An 18761-nucleotide genomic window follows, 5' to 3' on the forward strand; every position below is an offset into this window, starting at 1 on the left:
TTATTATAGTATAATAATACACGTAATAAAATATCAATGCCCTGGTCCAGCCAGGTGCGTCAGAGTATAACTCCTTACATAAAATGACATTGCAGCATACTACTACAATTGGTTTTTAGAGAAGGCTCACAATTCATTGAATCTGACACCTCTCGGGTTTGTTGTGCTTGGTGCTGGAATTCAGCACGAGCCGCAGGTCACTGGTGAAGCTCGGTCGGCGTGCCAAAGGGTCTGTGGCGGCGCAGGGCGCACCGAGTGCCCGCGTGCGGCTCCATCTTCTGCCCCGCTGGTCGAGGTACAGGGACTGATAAGTGAGGAGGGGTATCATCTGATGCCTCGAGGGACTTGTCTCGTAAGGCAGCCCGCCCAGAGTGGCGAGGGCTCTGAACATTGCATCCAGTCCAGTTCCGTCTTTCGCCGAAGTCTGAAAGAAAGCGATATCTTCACCGAGGATTTGGCTCACATCGGACCGTGTGACGGCCCTCGGTGCTTCCAGGTCTGATTTGTTCCCGCAGATCACAACTGGGACTCTCGCCGGACGTTTCAGCTTCAGCAACTTTGCTTTCGCAGCTTTGATTTCGTTGAGCAGCTCACATATTTCATTGAAAGACTCTTTGTCCTCCAAATTGAACACGAGCAGAAAGGTATCACCTGAAGGGAAAGAGAGCATCACTTGAGTTATTGAAACTCCATTTTGAGCATGATATTGAATCTTATTGTGAGGCTATGTATGATATCCCAAAGTCATTTACGTAAAATAGTATTCACAAACAATGATTCAAAGCGCTCACCTGTCAGTATGGATAATCTCCTCTTTGCAGGGAAGTTCCTCTCATTCGCGGCGTCCAGCAGATCCACTTGGTAAGCCTCCCCGTTTATGTGGAACAGTTTCCTGTGAAAGTCCTCTATTGTGGGCTCATAGTCCTCTTCAAATTCTTTTCCCAAGAACCGCTGAATGATGTTGGTTTTACCCACTTTCGGCGCACCAAGCACCACTATTCTGTGACAGTTCCGTGGCTTGGTCAGACCCAGCTCCAGCAGATCCACGGACCTTTTTGGGAGTCGATCAGTCGAAACCTGTCGATTGCCAGAACTGGAGGACCTACTTTCTCGGTTATCCTGATGCCTCCAGTGGCGTCTGACGGTTTTGATTATACCCATGCCTGTCTTCGATATGTTTGAGACTTTGGGATGCTGGGTTGATGTGGTAAGGGGTGCGCCCTGGAGGACTGTGTGCGTAATGTTTGATTGGAGGTGAAGCGAGTTGAACATTTCGAAGATGCCATCAACGGGAAGGTAAAACTTCTCTGTTGTGTCCATCTCCCTGTTCTTTTCAAGCGTCTCCAGTCACCGAGGAATCTTACCGAACCAGCTGCTGCTCCATGTGTGCGTAGAAACAGAGCCGGGCATCATCCTTTATACTCCCACACCGAGCGCAGTCCCTGCGTCACGATCTCATCCAGAGAACACACTCCTTTTATAGAAGCATAAAGCATCCTCAGGACAGAGACAAAAAGCTCACAAGCTATCCACTTATGGATCTTGTTATTTTCCTTTGAAGAAATTAAATTAGTCTGGAAATATACAGAGATGAGTTTTGGTAACTTCTCCTATAATGATGTGACTCATATCACGCGTTTGAGCATTTACTTCTGACATAGGTTGTGTTCATTAAAATAATCAGATTCAAGAGCCTAATTAAATGAAGGGTATTTCTAGCACCACACTAGCAGGGGTTTCCTGCCTTATTCTAGATAAATGGATGCATAATCAGTGTCCATATAATTGCCTAAATCCCTGTAGCCATGGACACAGAAGGTGTAGAGTGAACACTAATTAGTTGTGTTCATTTAGTTCTGCTTAAGCACTGTCAATCTGACAAGCCATTTCCAGTTTTCAGCAGGCAATTATTTTCATTTTTTTTATATTTGTAGTAACGGAAACCAGTGTTTGTCCAGCAGACTATTGGAAATATGGGCCTGCAGAGTCTGACATAACAGTGCATTTGGGATTTTGTTATTCAATACTTGTGCACTACCCCCATAGTTTTCTGCAGTGATCACGATATGCTGAGTTGTAGAAAGGCTGGAGAAACAGATCGCTCTCTGCTGCAGGAATCATGAAGTCGGATGATGAGTCCTCAGCCTCGATATGTCAAAATCAGCTTCAGCAATCTAATTCTATTCCCTGTATGAAGAAACTCTGGGACCATCCCTTTAAGGGCATACATACTGCAGAGTGGAGAGTCAAGGGCCAGGTATACAACACATTATTCTTCACTTTCCTGCCTTTATACTGAACATCTGAAATGTATGTAGTCCAGGAATCAAAACATATTGAATAATTGTGACTTTGTACTGCTTCAAACCGGTCCTTTACAAAAACCAAGGCCACTCTGAATGAAGAGCCCACATGTGGAAGAATAAATAGAATGGGTTGCATATGCTGGCATACACAAAGGGAAGGCGGATTGTCATGGCGATTGGTATCTGATTTCAACAAGTGCAGCTCAATGAGTACAGAAAACCTTGATGGAACCATCTAGAAACGAAGACAACGGGGAACTTTTTTTTGATCCAGAAATGTATTTTGATTATAGGGAAACATTGCTCTGCAGAAGTTTCACCACAAATTTTAGCAAAGACCAAATCTGTATAGATTCAAATGAAAAAAGTTGTATAAATAAAACACTGAATAATGTTATTGGCAAGGTGCAAATGTGCACAGATTTCAAAAGGTATAGAGGTTAAGCATTACGAATCATAAATAAAGATGCTCTGTGGGCCAGGTCACCCTTGTGAAAGAGATCCTGATTCTGGTTTAATAAATGCTAAATACAAAAAATAGGGTTCATATAAATTTGCAAATTGAATACAAACAATGCTAAATGAGCAATATGGCACTCAAGACATCTCAGTAACGTGTAACAATGCAGATCCAAATATACAATAACAATTGAAAAGGTGAATAGGATAACAATATAAATAAAAACCGACAACATTAATGTGCAAGACTACAGAACAGAGTGTCAACAGAGGAGGAGGCTAAAGATATTTATAAAACTGGCAGCAAAATCTTTTCAAAATCTGACATGATGTTTGGTGTTTGTGTAAGATGGATTCTCAGTTTATCGATGCAAACTGATCCATGTTTGGCTACAGAGAACAACCCATCTTAGAGGTCACAGCTGTAAAACATGCCGAAATACAATGTTTCATACAATACATTTGTGATTTGTGCCATGGGGCATCAGATTAGAGTGAGCAGAATTTGATATATTTATCAATGAAATAATGAAATAGAAATAAATTGTGTTAAATTCCATCTCAGACTGAAAGTCAACCCACTGAACTTTTGTAATAAAAACACAGAGGAATGTATCAACTATTTGACCATCCCGAGGTATGCAGAGTCCTCCTGGAGGGCATTTCATCAGTTTCTGTATACAAACCTAAGCTACCATTGACGTCTAAGACGGCAAGCACAAAGGAACACACCCTCCTCTGAGTCTACGAGGTGTGGTGATAGTTGCTTTTATATAACTCTGCCTCCCTAAAATGTCCAAATAGTCTCATTTGGACTTTTCCAGCAGACAATTCACAACTTGTCTTTGGGGCCTAATTGAAACCAATTGCTTCATATGTTAAGGGCTTTTTAGGATCTACATAAAAACTGGGAAAGATGCTTTACAGTCTGAACACATTCACCTCCTCCTTTATCAAATGTGCAAACGTTTATACAGGTCAGAAGAAAATACAAATCTTAGAAAGAAAACCACATCTTAAATTAGTTAATCACCCAATCACCCCCAAAAAAAAAAAGTCTGAGGAAGTAAAGTCATTGTGAGCTATTAGTATATAGCTTTTGTGTCGTGCATCAATATTATGATGACCAAACTGCCCTCTCTGTATGTACAGCATCATCATGCACTAATGGCTGATAATTACATGCGCACTGACACCCACTGTCATTCACCTGTTCACTTCCTGGTTATGTAACTCAAGAATAGAAACCATTTCCCTCCTAATGGGACGCATCTGGGTTATTGTTTATGGAAATGATTGGACAACATCATCAACCTATCAAATAGTCCCTCATTGTAACGTCATCTTAGATCACATATAATTTTAGCCACAATGTACCAATTATAGTCACCTGCATGATTATAAAACATTAGTCACATTAAAGAAAATACAAGACGAAATAAACCAGATGCACATAATGATGTTAAAAATACCCTTTTAGCAGAGCGGCACATGTCACATACACAGTCTGTTCAGCCTCATAGGGCACAGAGACTTTACATGGGTGCCCATTGACCCTAGTGACATAATGTCAGTTTTATATTTTGATGGTACAGAGAAACTTTCCAGCACTTGAAGTTGATAAAATGATTATCTGATTGATAAAAAAAACTAAATCAATGAACTCCGAACTTGAAAAGAAAAATCCAGCACACTTCTCTTGCTAAGTATCACCAATTTATTGTAAAAAAAAACCACAACCTGAAGAGTCATTGTCATTATTGTCCATGCAATTAAACTGAATATATCTGTTAATGAAACATAAGCAGACATATACATTAATGACAATATTCTCTGTGGTATAATTACAGATCTTTACCATTATTGTCAGACATTATTTACTCCAAATATGTGATGATTGGAAAAAAAATTGAAATTAAAAAAATAAAAATAACAGGTCCTATAGTTTCTTTCATGTTTTGTCTTTCAAATTGTTTTGGTTGTCATGAAAGTACCTATAGGACCTATTACTTACATTTCGTAAGACCAACAGGTTTGGATCTATCAAGTGGTTCTTTCAGGCTTTGTTTTGTTTTATATCCATGGCTCCTCTTGGCATGAGCTAATTTTACCAGAAAATAAAAGTCCACAAGAGGGCAGCAACGACTCCAAAATCTTTCAAAGTAACCTGCTAAAGTGGACAGAAGAGAAAACGTGAAAAGTTATGTGTAGCAAGAACCATTAAATGGTACTGTACCCTAACCTATGTACTGGTATAATGTAAAACAAAGCTCTCTCCTCCTCCCTCCCTCTCTCTCTCTTTGTCTCTCTGACACACACACACACACACACACACACACAGACACACACACACACACACACACACACACACACACACACAAACACAAATACAAACTAACTCACAAACACACACATCCCATTTCCTGTCCTGTGTGATGTCACTGCTGAGCAGTAGTAGACTGGTGTTACTTGTCAGCTGTCTCTCCTCCCCCTCTGTGCTCCAGGACCTTCCCTGCATGCCCCCGCTCTGCACTGACCTCACCAGGCCTTTGTTGGGAAACAAAGAATGTTAAGGCATCTGTTTTCAGGAGAAATAAAGACACGGGATGCCAAGACAGAGAGGAGGAGGGCCGCAGGAGGTGTATGAAGTTGAGCAGGATTGACCTGATCAATGTGGAGTCATATGGGAGTCAGCTTCAACAACTGAATGTACACTCCCACTGTGAGGAAAGCACACTATAAACATAATACGAACTACAGCTTGAACTATCAAGGTTTATCTTTGCTTCTTGATAAGCTTCTTATTCCTACACACTTCAACCTTCATCGTCTTCAACTATTGTGCCTTTGTTGTTTCAAGGTGGAGCTGGTATTTCCTGTATATCCTGTTCAGTGAACCAGCCACTAGGCCCACATGCTCTGTTCTGCTGCTTCTCTCTCACTCTTGAGGCAATCATTATTCAGTTAAACCCAGCGATATAATCCATCTGTGTACTCTCATCAAGATTACTTTGTGAAACTGATTGAAATGAAGCCAATATACACACAGAAGAGATTTAGGTCTTGTATAATGTATAAGGACGTGACTTCAGATAACATCCCATTAGGGTTGATAAATAAGTAAAGAGCAGGGATGCAATGATGATCTTCTAAAAAGGAAATGTGGCTTTTTGATGAATCCCCACTGGGACAGCTTTCACTTTCTCTGGAGGAAGCATTACCAGTATGTCTATGGGATATTAATGGGGTCTGGGGTGCACACTATTGCCACCTTAATTTGACCTCCCATTTCCAAAGTGTTACATCCCTTTATATGTATGCATGTACTATATGTGTTGTTTATATATTATTCAATATTGTATTACTTACATTACTTATAGTTTTTTAGGGGGCTCATTGATCTGTTGAGATGTAATCCAACAGCTGAGGCTATAACTGTTGTTCTTCAGACTATGTGATAAAAGCAGTTTTGGCTGAACAAATGCAGGCTGTAGTCCAAGTGTTATATCCCTCCCTAAACATTGTCCAAAAAGATGTATGTTTTGTGCTTGTACAGTACAATCCATGTGTGTGATTCATCACCTGCCCCAGTGAGAAGGGCTACAGATGCTTTTAACACTCGGCAGTGAAAGGGTTAAGTCTGACTCTGCATGCACCGAGCAGGCCTCCCTCCCTCCCTCCCTCTCCTCTTCTCACCCTCCACATCCATTTTCACTGTGTGTGTGTGTGTTTTTGTCGGGGGGCCTGTTCCATCTGCAAGCCCAGCGTATTTGTGTTATGAACACACAACTTAAGTTTGATAACAGAGCCGCACCGCCGCGCGTTACTTTTGGATTCATTTTGAGAGCGCGCAGCCCTGCGCGCATGATTTTCTCTCCGATTGAACAATCTTTTTGGACTCTTGTTCGTTTCGCCCTGTCCGAAAGCTCTCCGGGATATGTCGAGGGGCGGAGGCATTTCTCCTTCCACCCGAAGCCTCTTCAACTTTGGACCCCGCTGACGCGCTATATGACATGAAGGTAAGAGGGGGGAAATGGAGGGCTGTGAGTAGTCGAATGTCAATTCAGTTTGCTTCTTCTTTATTTGGTCGAGATTTCAACTTTAAAACTCCGAAACAACGCTGAGTCACGGTCCCATACTTCACCTTACACCATCGTCCCATTTGACGCAACGTGAGAGATCATGTCCCGAGCAGCCGTCCCAGTGCGGGACAGCATGTCAGAGAAGTTAGACCATGGATCTGTGCGTTCATGCAGCGATTCATTGTGCTTTTTTTAATTATAGGACACATAAAGCAGACACCTGGCTCAGCCTGTAGCCTATATAGTAGGCCTGATCTGATAGCAGTTAACACTTTGTCTCAGAAACAGGGCTCAACAAAATGTGCTTGAAAGCTGACCAGATATCATAAATAATTTAATTGGCTTACAAATAAGTGGAGAATGCAATTATTTCAAAATTCTTAGCCTAACAGTTTTAGTCTGATGAAATCCAGAGTGAGGATGTGTGACAAAGAATATGCTGCCTCTACTGTAGAGTATCTCTCTGACTTACAGTAAGTGGTTGTAATTAGTGTTGCCCCAAAATATATCATTTCCTAATGAATGTGAGCACAACATTATTGGATTGGAACTCTGCTGAGAGGGACAGTGTAATCGCCTATCATTGATGTGTAACTATATATCAAAACCTTTTCTTCACTTTAGTTTGAGGAGAATCACAGGAAGAATACTTTTAAACTGACTATCTTATTATCACCCACCAGCCAAATAATCCCCAGCAACCAGGAAGCAGGAGCTAATGGGATTGGATGGTGAACTGGGCCAGCATTGGTTATCACTTGAGATTTAACCTGCATGCTGCCAGCTGGGCCACAAACATTTCGTCTGTCATCACCACTTAACAATCTATTTGCAGCACTCATAGTACGACAGATACCGCAGTCTGGTTTGATGCTGTCACCTTTTATTCACAGTATCATCGCCTGCGCCTGATGAGGGGTTTTTAAACCCCACAATGCTTTCAGCTTCACATCTTTAGTGTGGCTGCAGAAGAGCTAATAAAGATGTGGATTTTCTTGCTCTAACCAACTGATTTTGTCATCATTGAAAGATTCCCTTACCAACGTGCAGACAGTGTATGAGCCTCCAGAACTCTAAAAACGCCGTTTTGGGTAGTGCCAATATCTGTTTTATGTAACATTTTATGCATTAAACAATGGCCTGAATTAAAAAGTGCCGAAACAGCTTGTCTGCAGTCACATGTACAGCAGCAGATGGTGGTCTGTACGAGAAGTGGTTAAAATTGTTTAATTATGCAATAATAACGTTACACTCTTACAGGGAGCAGCAGTCTTACATTTGCATTCTCATATCAGTGCAATATCAGCGCACAATGTACAGTCAAATTGGCATTCATTCCTGCCCCAAAACTCACCATAAAGAACTATATTGATAAAGTGTGATGTTTTTTCACCTTTAATTTTAGTATCAGTCTCAAAACTCCTTCATTGGTGTGGCCTTACACCGAAGAGGCTGATACCAACCACTACAAAATCTCTCTCATCTCATGCTTAATATTTTGTAAGTCAAAGTGCTTACTCATGACACAGCACTTGACTTTCAAGTGAAGAGATTGATTGTTTGTGATCACGCATCTCAATTCTGAATATACGAGACAGATCTGGGAATGTATAGATTTAAGACTGACTCACTGCCCTGACTGTGAGTCTGACTGTGGAGTAGAGGTCTAATGTCCAGGGGGAAGTAACACTGCACTGACTGTACCGTAGAGTTAAGATGACCCATCTTGATTATAAAAGTGAGTAAAGGATTTATAGGTGATTCTGACAGACTGAATATGTGGAATTTGTCCAAACCCTTTTTGGAGTCTTGGCTGTGGTGATGTAATCAGGTCAGAAAAACAGAAGAGGTGGAGCCTCCTCCCCTCCCAGAGTTTCTGATAACACTCCCAGCTAAAAAGACACAGTCCCCAGGCCTGAAACTAATAATTTCATTATGAGAAAGAAGAAATTATGGGTGAAATTCAGGGAATGGAAACCCAAACTAACCACTTAACCAGATCTCTTAATTTGGATCAAGGAAAACTCATCCCAGGCATTGTATTTCACATCGCTGAGTTTCTCCTTTTAAACACAATGGTGAGCTGTAGTCGCCTTTAATTAAGGACAAAACAGGAGCACCAATACTACAGGTTTGGATCTCTCCATTTAAATTTGCCATCATGATGATAATAATACAGTCTGTTCCAGTCTGAAATGATTCTCTTTTGGGTTTCTTTTCAGCAGGAGCGAACCTGTGGACGTGACTGAAGTTTCCAACAGGAGGACGACTTTATTGCATTTTTCCACTGAATTCAGCTCGCTTGGGGCAACACAGTAGGCTGGCCTGCTGTTTGACTGTCTTTTTGCTGCTCGTGAAAAAACTACTGCCATCATGCAGACCTCGTCACTCCGCCGCCAGATGAAAAACATGGTCAACAACTTCACGGAGGCCGAGATCAAAGTCCGAGAGGCCACCTCAAACGATCCCTGGGGTCCTCCCAGCTCGCTCATGTCTGAGATTGCAGACCTGACCTTCAATGTGGTGGCCTTCACAGAGGTTATGGGAATGATCTGGAAGCGGCTAAATGACCATGGTAAAAACTGGAGGCACGTTTACAAGGCGATGACCCTGCTGGATTACCTGATCAAAACAGGCTCTGAGCGTGTGGCCAAAGAGTGCCGGGAGAACATTTACACCATCCAGACACTCAGAGACTTCCAGTACATCGATCGAGATGGCCGAGACCAGGGCATCAATGTCCGGGAGAAGGCCAAGCAGCTGGTCGCTCTGCTGAAAGATGAGGAAAAGCTGAAGAAGGAGAGGAGTCAGGCACTCAAGACCAAGACACGTATGACAGGCGTCACCAGTGGTTTAGGCTCCGGATCCCTGCCTCCTCCTTACCCGGGGCGCCGCACCAGTCAGCCCAGCTCTTCTGGGGGATATGGGGATGAGTTTGGCAGGTGCAGAGACTCGCCATCCAGCTTTCACTGTGAGTAGCAGGAATATCTGATGTTTACAAATCCACTGTGATCCACTGGCACTCATCTTGAATTCAGTTCCTAAAAGAAAAAGTGTATCTGAACTTTACCTGCATTTTTCTTTGGCATGTGATCAGTCAACTGTCAGGAATGCGCACGTGACAGGCCACAGGTTTGTCAGATCAATTCAGATCTACACTTGGGGGTGAATGTACGGTAATTGAATAACAGCATTCCTGCACTTCTTACTTCACCTGAAATATTCCATTTTGTGACAGACAGGGATTCATGGAGATGCTACCATTTTAGAATTGAATGTCCTTTGAGTTTGAATGAATAAGTTTGTCATTTCTAACCAAGATATGTCAGCATTTAGACCCTAATAAGTATAGTTTATGAAATATAGTCTTTTGTATTGTGGTGAATCAGTTTTGCTCTGGCATCTGCATTCCTGTCATTCGCCTGTTTAAAGTCACGTCAGCTAAACTGGATTTACAAAAGAGAGGAGGCCCTGTGTGTGTGTGTGTGTGTGTGTGTGTGTGTGTGTGTGTGTGTGTGTGTGTGTGTTTGTGTGTGCGTGTGCGTGTTTGTGTGTGTGTGTGTGTGTGTGTGTTTGTGCTTGTCTCTTATGTGAAAGCACAACTGGATGCCATGTTGACTTGAGCTAATATAATCTGATACGCAATAGCAGAGCCCTTACTTAGCCAGGTTAGGACATCGTTTGTCTTTGACTTAACTATTACCTTAAACACTTTCAAACTTTGGTGATATTGTGTAAAGAATCAAGTAGCTTTATGTACAGTGGCATCTGTAAATGTGGTTTTACTGGTGTGTACCTTATGATTTACATGCTTTTGCGGTTTGTGCACAAGCTTCTTAGCTACTTTGATGTCTGAGGCTGGTTGTATGGCAGAAAGACCGACATCCGACTGTTTCGTTAACACTATCAAATACTTTATCTTCAATAGCTTTTACGCTTGGAAAAAAAAAATCCCCACACACTTTTCTTCAGGGGCTGAATGTGTGCCAGCGGAAACATGTGGCCGAAACAGTCTCCGCCCTCAGTTGTGTGGTTCAGCTATTTTACAAAAGGAGCGTGGCGCGCTAAATGAAAAGAAACACACTTTTTTTTTTTTTTTATCATGATATCATCAAAAAACGCTAAGCTAAGTGAAAAGCCTCAGACAGAGGCTGCTTTCATGGTGGATGACCATCTGTTTCACACTGTCAGTCATGGAGAGAAATTAGAAACACTTGGTTTTTATGCAGACAGGAATGCGTCCATAATATTATATTTGCATTTTTGTGTGAAAGTGGGAGCAAAACAGACTCATGTGTGCCTACTGGTGTAAGTTGTTGTTTTTTTGTGCACAATGCAGGAGTTGGATATTCTGTCCAGGTTCATTTTTAAAAAACATAAAGGTGGTCTCCACGGTCTTGGCACATGCTTGGCATGTTTAACAAAATACTGATGGATGATATGGGTACGGGTCAGGAGCCTGGCAGGGAGATATGTGGGGCTAGCACAGACAAAATGACTGAGTTCTGTGATCTGACTTTGCCAACATGTGACATGCAGCCTGCTCTTAACCCCATGACCCACATCCTGGCACCCCAGTCACCCCCACTTCATGCTGGAACCCACCAAGACGATTCAGGGTAATAAGATTGGCCCCACTCCAACCCGTCCATTCCTCTCCCCTTTCCACCAGCCTAATTCTCCACACAGGCGCCCCATTGTTCGCTGTGCAGGCAGACTGTGGCGAGCAATGCCAGCAAAGGCCCTAAACAACGTGCCATGGAAAAACTTAACATGCAAAACATGACCAGCTCTATTTTGACCTGAAAAAACAATTAGCTTTAAGTGTTTTATTTCTTTGTTGTACATTTTCCCACCTTTACACCTTGACAGCCCCACTCTAAGTGTCTCCTGCTTAAAACACCAACCCCTCTGATCCTTCTCTGTCTTTGTAGCCTCATCTTCCTCACCTCGATGTGCCCCAGACCTGGAGCAAGCTCGGCCCACGACCAGCGGAGAAGAAGAGCTGCAGCTGCAGCTGGCCTTGGCTATGAGCCGAGAAGAAAGTGAAAAGGTACCTCTAACTAAGATAACATGCACAAACACACAAACCTCTTATCCTCAGAGCACATGCGCCTGACAGAAAGAGGCCTCTCAGCTGCTCTGCTGCTGACATGTTTGTTTTTATACTGTTATAAAACATTTAATGGCTCCCACTTCCAAGCTTGATCACTTGTCTGTCAATGCGGACAAAAAAAATCCTTTGGCCTGACTCTTCTCGGCCCGCATTTCCCAGAACCTTTAACCAAAAGTGATATCATCATCCCTGTCTGCGATGTGGTCATTAATGGCACTTTGACCGATCAGTGTCAGAGAAGAGCTTTCTCACTGAAGAGTGAGGAGGCCGTGAGTGAAAGAGTGAGCAGCCAGACAGGATGTGTGCATTGATCCTCTCCTAAGCATCCACAGCACGATTTCGTCTCCAAAGCAAGGGCAGCCATTGCCCTCTGTGACTTCTGCTCAGCTATTGTGGGGATATATTGTAATGCACAGCAGCGTCTGCAATCAATCCAAGCAGCTTGGATTTTATTGAACAGACTGAAATCCATACATCTGATTTCTGTGACACCCCTCTCCTCAGAATCACATTAACCCTCAAAATATTTTACAATCTCTGCACTTAAATCCAGCCTGGTTTAAAGGTACTTTTGATCAGTCTTACCCATAATCCTTCCTGCTTGACCCTAGCCGCCTCCCACAGTGGACATGGATGAACAGACCCAGCTCCAGATCGCTATGACTCTCAGCAAGGAGGAGGCCCAGAAGGTACAAGTATGCTGGGACTAGGGACCACACTTCATCTGCATCTTTTGCCCTCAAGCACATCTCCTGTTGCTCTATACACTGAAACCAAGCCTCACTACCAAGTCTGGGCCCTCCTGAGAAACAGCTGCATGTACTAATCACTCTCCTCCCTCAACCCGGAACAGCCAAAGGACATGTAACTTTCTCCGAAGACTAAACAAACGTGGCTTCCTTTTTTCTTTCCACTAACAATGTAATCTCTCCTCCTCTAGTCTGAGACACCTACATCAAACACTGACCTCATCTGGTGTGGTGTCAGGGAACACCAAAGAGTTGATCTCCTTTACTCTAACTTTGCACATATGTAGAATTGCATGCATTGTACAGCGAGGATGCGCGGCATTTTTTTTTTCTGTCCATAATTGTTGACCAAATACTGATTGCACTTCCCTCCTTGGTTAACACCTTCACAGCCAGTCCCACGTGTCGTACCTCCAACAGTGGATATGGATGAGGAAACCCAGCTGCAGTTAGCCCTGAGTCTGAGCAAGGAGGAGCACCAGCAGGTAGGCGTCTTTGGGTCTGGGGGTTGAGGGCAGGGATATGCTTTGCTTATTGAGAAGCTGCCAAGCGCTAATGGGAGCAAAAGTTTTAAAATTGTGATTGTGATCAATAGTGGAAGACTTGGCATTATAGACCTACAATTGGTCAGTGTTCAACTGTTTATTGAAAGTATTGGAAGAAATGACTGCAGTGGTTGCAAATGCTGTCTGCACAGCTACTTAATCTGTTTTTCAGGCAACTATCAAGATTGTTGGTGCTGTCAGAGGGTACTTTCTTTAGTGTGGCTGCTCAAAGAGCTTTAGTAAAATGAAAAATGATTGATAACAACAACAACAGCAAGATTGAAGCAACACAATAAAGACATAACTATAGAAACTGAATTTCCCCCTTGGGATTAATAAAGTATTTTTAGATTCTGAAACACTTCCATCTGATACCAAGTAAAAATAAAACGAATCAGCTTATGCCCATCCATCCATTATCTATACAGCTTTTCCCTTAATCCATTCTAGAAGATAACGTTAAAAAGTATACAGATCATTTTATGGTATGTGGCTACTTGGATTTTTATTGTTCACAAATAAGACCAAAGCTATTACTTTAAGTGAGGTGTGGTGATGGTTCAGACAGACATGAAGGGCCAATGGAGGTTTTTCAAGTCCATAGATGACTCCGAGTTTTGCCTTCTTTGAAGAACTGGGGCTTTGAATCTTTTTGGCACAACTCGAAATAGTCCCAAAGCTTCCAATTCCTAAGTCGCACATCAATAATTTGCAGTCTCCATCTTTGCTTGAAGTGCAAACTAGCACAGAAGCTACAACACAAAAAAGAGTATAAAAATATAAGCGCACTGCAGAGGATGCTTGGACTAGGGCACATTTTACAGGGTTTTGGCTGACTCAGCTATTTTGCTGTATTTATCCAAGCAGTGTATGACTGAAGAAATGCTGCAGATTAAAGGTAGAAGCTACGGTTTACAGTGGCAGTGGTCCATGTTAATTTGCTCTATTTTGCAAAATTTCAACTCAAAATACTCCAATTGTGTGATTTGTTTAAATCAGTCAGTGATCTTAAAATATGTAGAAAAAGACAACAAGGCTTCATGAGGGTTATAGCTCAAAGCTAAAATATTAATTATGTATCGTGTTCCTACTTTAATGTGTAATTCCTGTTTTATTGTAGGGAATTTGTGTCTTTAACTCTTTCCTTTTGATGATAATCATGGACACAACCTCTATTAACACTTCCTGCTTCCTGCACCACTTTTAAAGTTGTTCTCTTGCTTTATAGGGGTAAATCTGGCAACTGTTTAACTCCATCTCTCTCCCTCTCTTACAGTCTCTTTTTATTTTCCTACTGTATGCTAATGTATTGCCCAATAGAACTGCTCTGCTTTCTTCCTTCCTCCACCAAGCAACTTTCTGGTTCGTGCACATAGCACTCGTCTGTCTCAGGGTCATGTGTTGCTGGGGAAAATGACCAGCTGGCGTTTGTGTTTGTGTGTAGTTGCTGAGTAATGAATATAATATGACGCTGACAATATGTGATTTTTGCCAGAGGCCGTCTTGCCTAAAGGAGTCCATGTGTCTGTATGTGTTAACAGGAGCAAATAAGTCGCCAAGGAGATGAGTCGATGCTTCAAAAAGCTCTTGAGGAGAGCAAACGTGAGATGGAGTCTAAAGGCAAGGTATGAAATATTGAGGTATGGAATAACTCAATGGGTGTGATGACATATAACAACAGTACATTGACCTGAACGTTAGGTATATTGTGCTTTGAGATCTATCCAACCATTTAATACAAGCAATATCTTGACCTGACTCACACTTTTCCTTGTTTCTTTGGTCAGACTGCCTTCATGGACCTAGTAGATGTTTTTGCAGTGCCATCCGATCCGCCTCCTGTTGACCATCAGTGGAATAACAACCAACACCAGGCAGCTGCACGTCTAGGGGGAACAGACCCCTGGGACTCCCTGGGTGAGCTTTCAGTCTGCTACATTTACCAAAGCCGGATGTTTGGTCTCAGAACAAAGAAAAATTCATAGCTTAATTTAATTCAAGCATCCTTTTTTTCAAAATAGATTTACAGTGTTTAAATATGTTTCACTAACATGCTAGAGTTAATGCTCAGCTGTAGAATAAAGGCCACCCGCTCTTTTCCTCAAATCTATACTACTTAAGAAGGAAGCACCAAAACCTCGAGAGTGGATCCTCCCTGGATGGCACCTCCAACATCCAACAGCCCCCCTCCACCATGGGAGCCCCCAGCAGGCCACTGGGATGATCCGCAGAGCAATGTATCCATGCCACATGCTGCAGGCCAAGTGTGGGCTTTCCCTGCCAACACAGGTCAGTCTTTGGGTTCACATACAGTCCAAATTCAGCAAAAGACAATTAGTAAAACCCAACCCTATACTTAAAAACAAAGTCTTTCATTTAATTATATTGCATTTTTGTGTTTGCAGGCGCCTCAGGAGTTGATCCGTTTGTAGCTTCATCAGACGGATCAGCGCTTAGAGGAGCTGCCAGAGTACCTTCTCCCAGAATGGGAAGCCCCACAGGTAAACAATACATTTCTTTGCATCTGTGCCACCGACATCAGTGACCCGGGGCATTATGTTTTTCATTTGTGGGCCAGTCTGCCGACCCCATTCATGTGATTACTATATATCAGGAGCAGCTGAAGGGATTGTCTTCCAAGTCTGCCATTACATCCATTGCTCTCGAGGATAAAATGCAGAGTTAAGCAGTCGATGGTCAAAGTCACTGTGATCTCTCAAAAGGGCCATAGCTGTATTTTAACATATTGTTAAAAACATCAGTACATGATAGCAAAAATCCATGAGACCCAAAATGTCAAAGGTCAAGTTCAATGTGACATCAAAATGTCTATCATATCACCTTGGAATGTGATAACTCAGGAGCAAATATCTTTAGCTTTGCAGACACACATTTTGACTCAAGGTCAAACTGTTAAGATTTGTTTTACAAAAGTCAAGGTCCCTTTTGCCTCACATCCATCCCATTCTGATACAGTTCAGCATTAAGGGAATTGTGTTACATGTGGTTCATTTGCTTATATTTCTCTGCTGTAACAGGAACAGTCTAATGGGAATTAATATATAGAGAATATGTGAAAAATGTTTCCCTCCTGTAATGATGTTGTGCAACCTCTTCATTATAATGTGGGCTAACTCATGCTCAGTCGTTTGTCACAGGTAATATATTCTTCCAAAAAAGTTTTAAAATACAAATGCATCTCCCATCCATGTCCCAGTTATTCTATTCTTATTATATAGAACATTTTTGGGGGGCTTTGCCTCTTTTTTTCAGAGGACAGAACAGTGGATAGAGTAGGAACATGGGACGAGAGAATGAGAGAATTAAATGCAAGGGGAATGATGTGCAGTAAAGTGCAGAGGGGAATGATGTGCAGTAAAGTGCAGAGGGGAATGACGTGCAGTAAAGTGCTTAGGGTCGGAGTTCAAGGACCATAGCCTGTGTAGGTGTGGGTGCACTGTCATTCTATGGAAAACACACAAATGCTTGTAAACTGAAACACCACAGGTTGAACATGTAGCTGTTATGCAGTAATTATAGATTGCTCTCATTTTGTGGTTTTGTATCCCATAAGATTACAATTGACTTTTTTTCTGCTTTTCAGATGGGGATTTGTTTGATGAAGCCATGGATGGAGGTCAGGTAAATGTGAATGGGCGAAGGGAGGGCAGCCCTGAGCTGTTTGACCTGTCACGTCTTGGAGAAAGCCTGGCTGCCCCCAGCCCTCGAACCTGCAGGACACCCGAGGCCTTCCTGGGCCCCACAGGAGCTTCTTTGGTGAACCTTGACAGCTTGATCCCAGCAAATCCTCCAGCCAAGACCAAGAACCCCTTTCTTTCAGGTATTTGTTGTAAAACTGGTTGTTGATGACATTTGTGTTTGGCTTAGGAGCAAAGACTTTTGCATTTGTAGCTAATTGATTGCAGATTATCTTTAGATTAGTGTCAGCTATTCTCTGATCTGAGCGTAAGAGTTTTTAAGTCATTGTTAAAAATATCCGACAGCTTATGTCCAATCTCAGGAATGGACATTTTAAATTGTAAATCACTTGTTAAAGCAATCCTAAAAGCTTTTTTTTCTTTCTGTCTAGGCCTGAGTGCTCCCTCACCCACCAATCCATTCCAAACTGAGCAGCCAAAACTTAGTCTAAATCAACTGGGTGCAGGCTCCTCTTCTGCAGCTCCCAACACGTCTCTTCCATACAGTGCCTCCTTGCCCCTGCCTATGAGCCATCAGCCTGCCACTCTCCCTTCGTCACTCACTCACCCCACCCAGCCTGGTTTGGAGCTGCCGGGGAACCTCCCTGAGCCTTTGTTGCCCTTCTCTTCTGCCAGCGCTGAGGGATCACTGGCTGCACAGAACAGCCAGAACCCTTTCTTATGAGGACCAACCAAACTGGGAAATACATTAGATAGAAGTGAATGCCTTCAGTCTATGCTATTGAAATATAACAAACTGAAGGTCGAACTACAGACTGAAGGACCTTTATGAAAGCCTGATTTTTGTTGAAACAGTAACCCTTAGAATGATGCAAGCTGGTTATCCGCTTTACTTGTCCCGCTCCTTATGTCATGAATGCAGTAATATGATAGGAAAGGGATGACGCTTTTTTAACAGAAAGTATTTATATCACTAGTGTCAAAACACTCTTTAGGGACATAGCACATTGTGAATTGACTACAGCTAGAAACTCACACAAAAGCACAGTTTGTTGTTTTTCACCTTCATCGCCTGGAAAATGTTACAGTATTTTAACTAGTCACTCTAAGTCTTCTGCTCACACTGCTGGTGTTGTGATTGGCCTCGCTGGCCACTGCTGCTGTCATATACTCTGGAAACACTAAAAGAGGAACTTCTGATCAGACACGAGAACAGGATACATGTTCAGTTCTTGAAATGTTGCTGCATCGTCAAGTCAACTTTGTGAATCTTCTGTTGGACCCCGATCTAAAGAAGAACATCTGTGTGCACACAATTTTACCAAAATGAACTGAAAATCTGGGGTTAACTGAATTAAGATATAGTTTGGGATGAATGTGCTTCTGAATTTACCATAATCAAGGTATTAGAAAATGTATGAATCATGAGTTCAATTCATTGCTTGTGAACCACTGACTCTCATCAAATATAAGAGTATCATCGGAGTATTGCTTCATTATTCCGTTGCTTTTACTGTTTTGTGTTTTCTCATTTTCTGTGATATCAATACCATTTATATGAAGTCATAACTTTTGCACACACCCAGAAACAGTTATGTTTGTTGTGTACTTTATGCCCCCTCATGGTAATGAAGCAGTACTACAATGTTACAAAACTCTCACAGAAGTCAATCAGAAAAGACGTGCTCTGCTAACATGTTTCTCACTATCATTAGTGATATAAACTAAGGTGAGAGAGCTTATTTTATTTCAGAAACATATAGTCCTTATTCAAAGTAGCATACAGTGTTCATCCAATTCTAGGAAGAGATACACATTCATGCTATGACTACATTGCATTTAGTC

General features: G+C 42.2%; 2 protein-coding genes across 5 annotated transcripts; one reads left to right on the forward strand and one right to left on the reverse strand.

Annotated features, from left to right (window-relative positions):
* On the reverse strand, window positions 1-1559 carry rasd2a (RASD family member 2a). Its single transcript, XM_079366682.1, has 2 exons — window positions 792-1559; window positions 1-651 (listed from the first exon to the last, which is right to left on the reverse strand). Exons 1-2 carry the CDS (start codon window positions 1318-1320, stop codon window positions 134-136), a joined length of 1047 nt encoding a protein of 348 aa, XP_079222808.1. The 5' UTR covers window positions 1321-1559; the 3' UTR covers window positions 1-133.
* Window positions 1560-6462: 4903 nt separating this feature from the next.
* Window positions 6463-18399, forward strand: epn3a (epsin 3a). 4 transcript variants are annotated; one of them, XM_079366240.1, is made up of 11 exons: window positions 6463-6784; window positions 9070-9818; window positions 11782-11900; window positions 12575-12652; window positions 13105-13197; window positions 14799-14882; window positions 15045-15174; window positions 15379-15546; window positions 15663-15758; window positions 16862-17098; window positions 17348-18399. In XM_079366240.1, the coding sequence occupies exons 2-11, from the start codon at window positions 9221-9223 to the stop codon at window positions 17638-17640; spliced, it is 1896 nt and encodes a 631-aa protein (XP_079222366.1). In that variant the 5' UTR covers window positions 6463-6784; window positions 9070-9220; the 3' UTR covers window positions 17641-18399. The 4 variants fall into 4 exon arrangements, with proteins under 4 accessions (XP_079222366.1, XP_079222367.1, XP_079222368.1 ...); XM_079366241.1 differs by having other exon boundaries at window positions 9073-9818; XM_079366242.1 differs by lacking the exon at window positions 12575-12652.
* The last annotated feature ends 362 nt before the right edge of the window (window positions 18400-18761 follow it).

The sequence above is a fragment of the Symphodus melops genome (assembly GCF_947650265.1).
Source record: "Symphodus melops genome assembly, chromosome: 17".
NCBI lineage: Eukaryota > Metazoa > Chordata > Actinopteri > Labriformes > Labridae > Symphodus > Symphodus melops.

Excerpts from the sequence above, each read along its gene's own strand:
- rasd2a (XM_079366682.1), bottom strand. The coding sequence starts at position 1,320 with ATGGACACAACAGAGAAGTTTTACCTTCCCGTTGATGGCATCTTCGAA. Across the intron at positions 652-791 it reads GAGATTATCCATACTGACAG|GTGATACCTTTCTGCTCGTG; the intron begins GTGAGCGCTTTG and ends CTTTCCCTTCAG.
- epn3a (XM_079366240.1), top strand. The coding sequence starts at position 9,221 with ATGCAGACCTCGTCACTCCGCCGCCAGATGAAAAACATGGTCAACAAC. Across the intron at positions 13,198-14,798 it reads GCAAGGAGGAGCACCAGCAG|GAGCAAATAAGTCGCCAAGG; the intron begins GTAGGCGTCTTT and ends ATGTGTTAACAG. Across the intron at positions 15,175-15,378 it reads AGACCCCTGGGACTCCCTGG|AAGGAAGCACCAAAACCTCG; the intron begins GTGAGCTTTCAG and ends ATACTACTTAAG.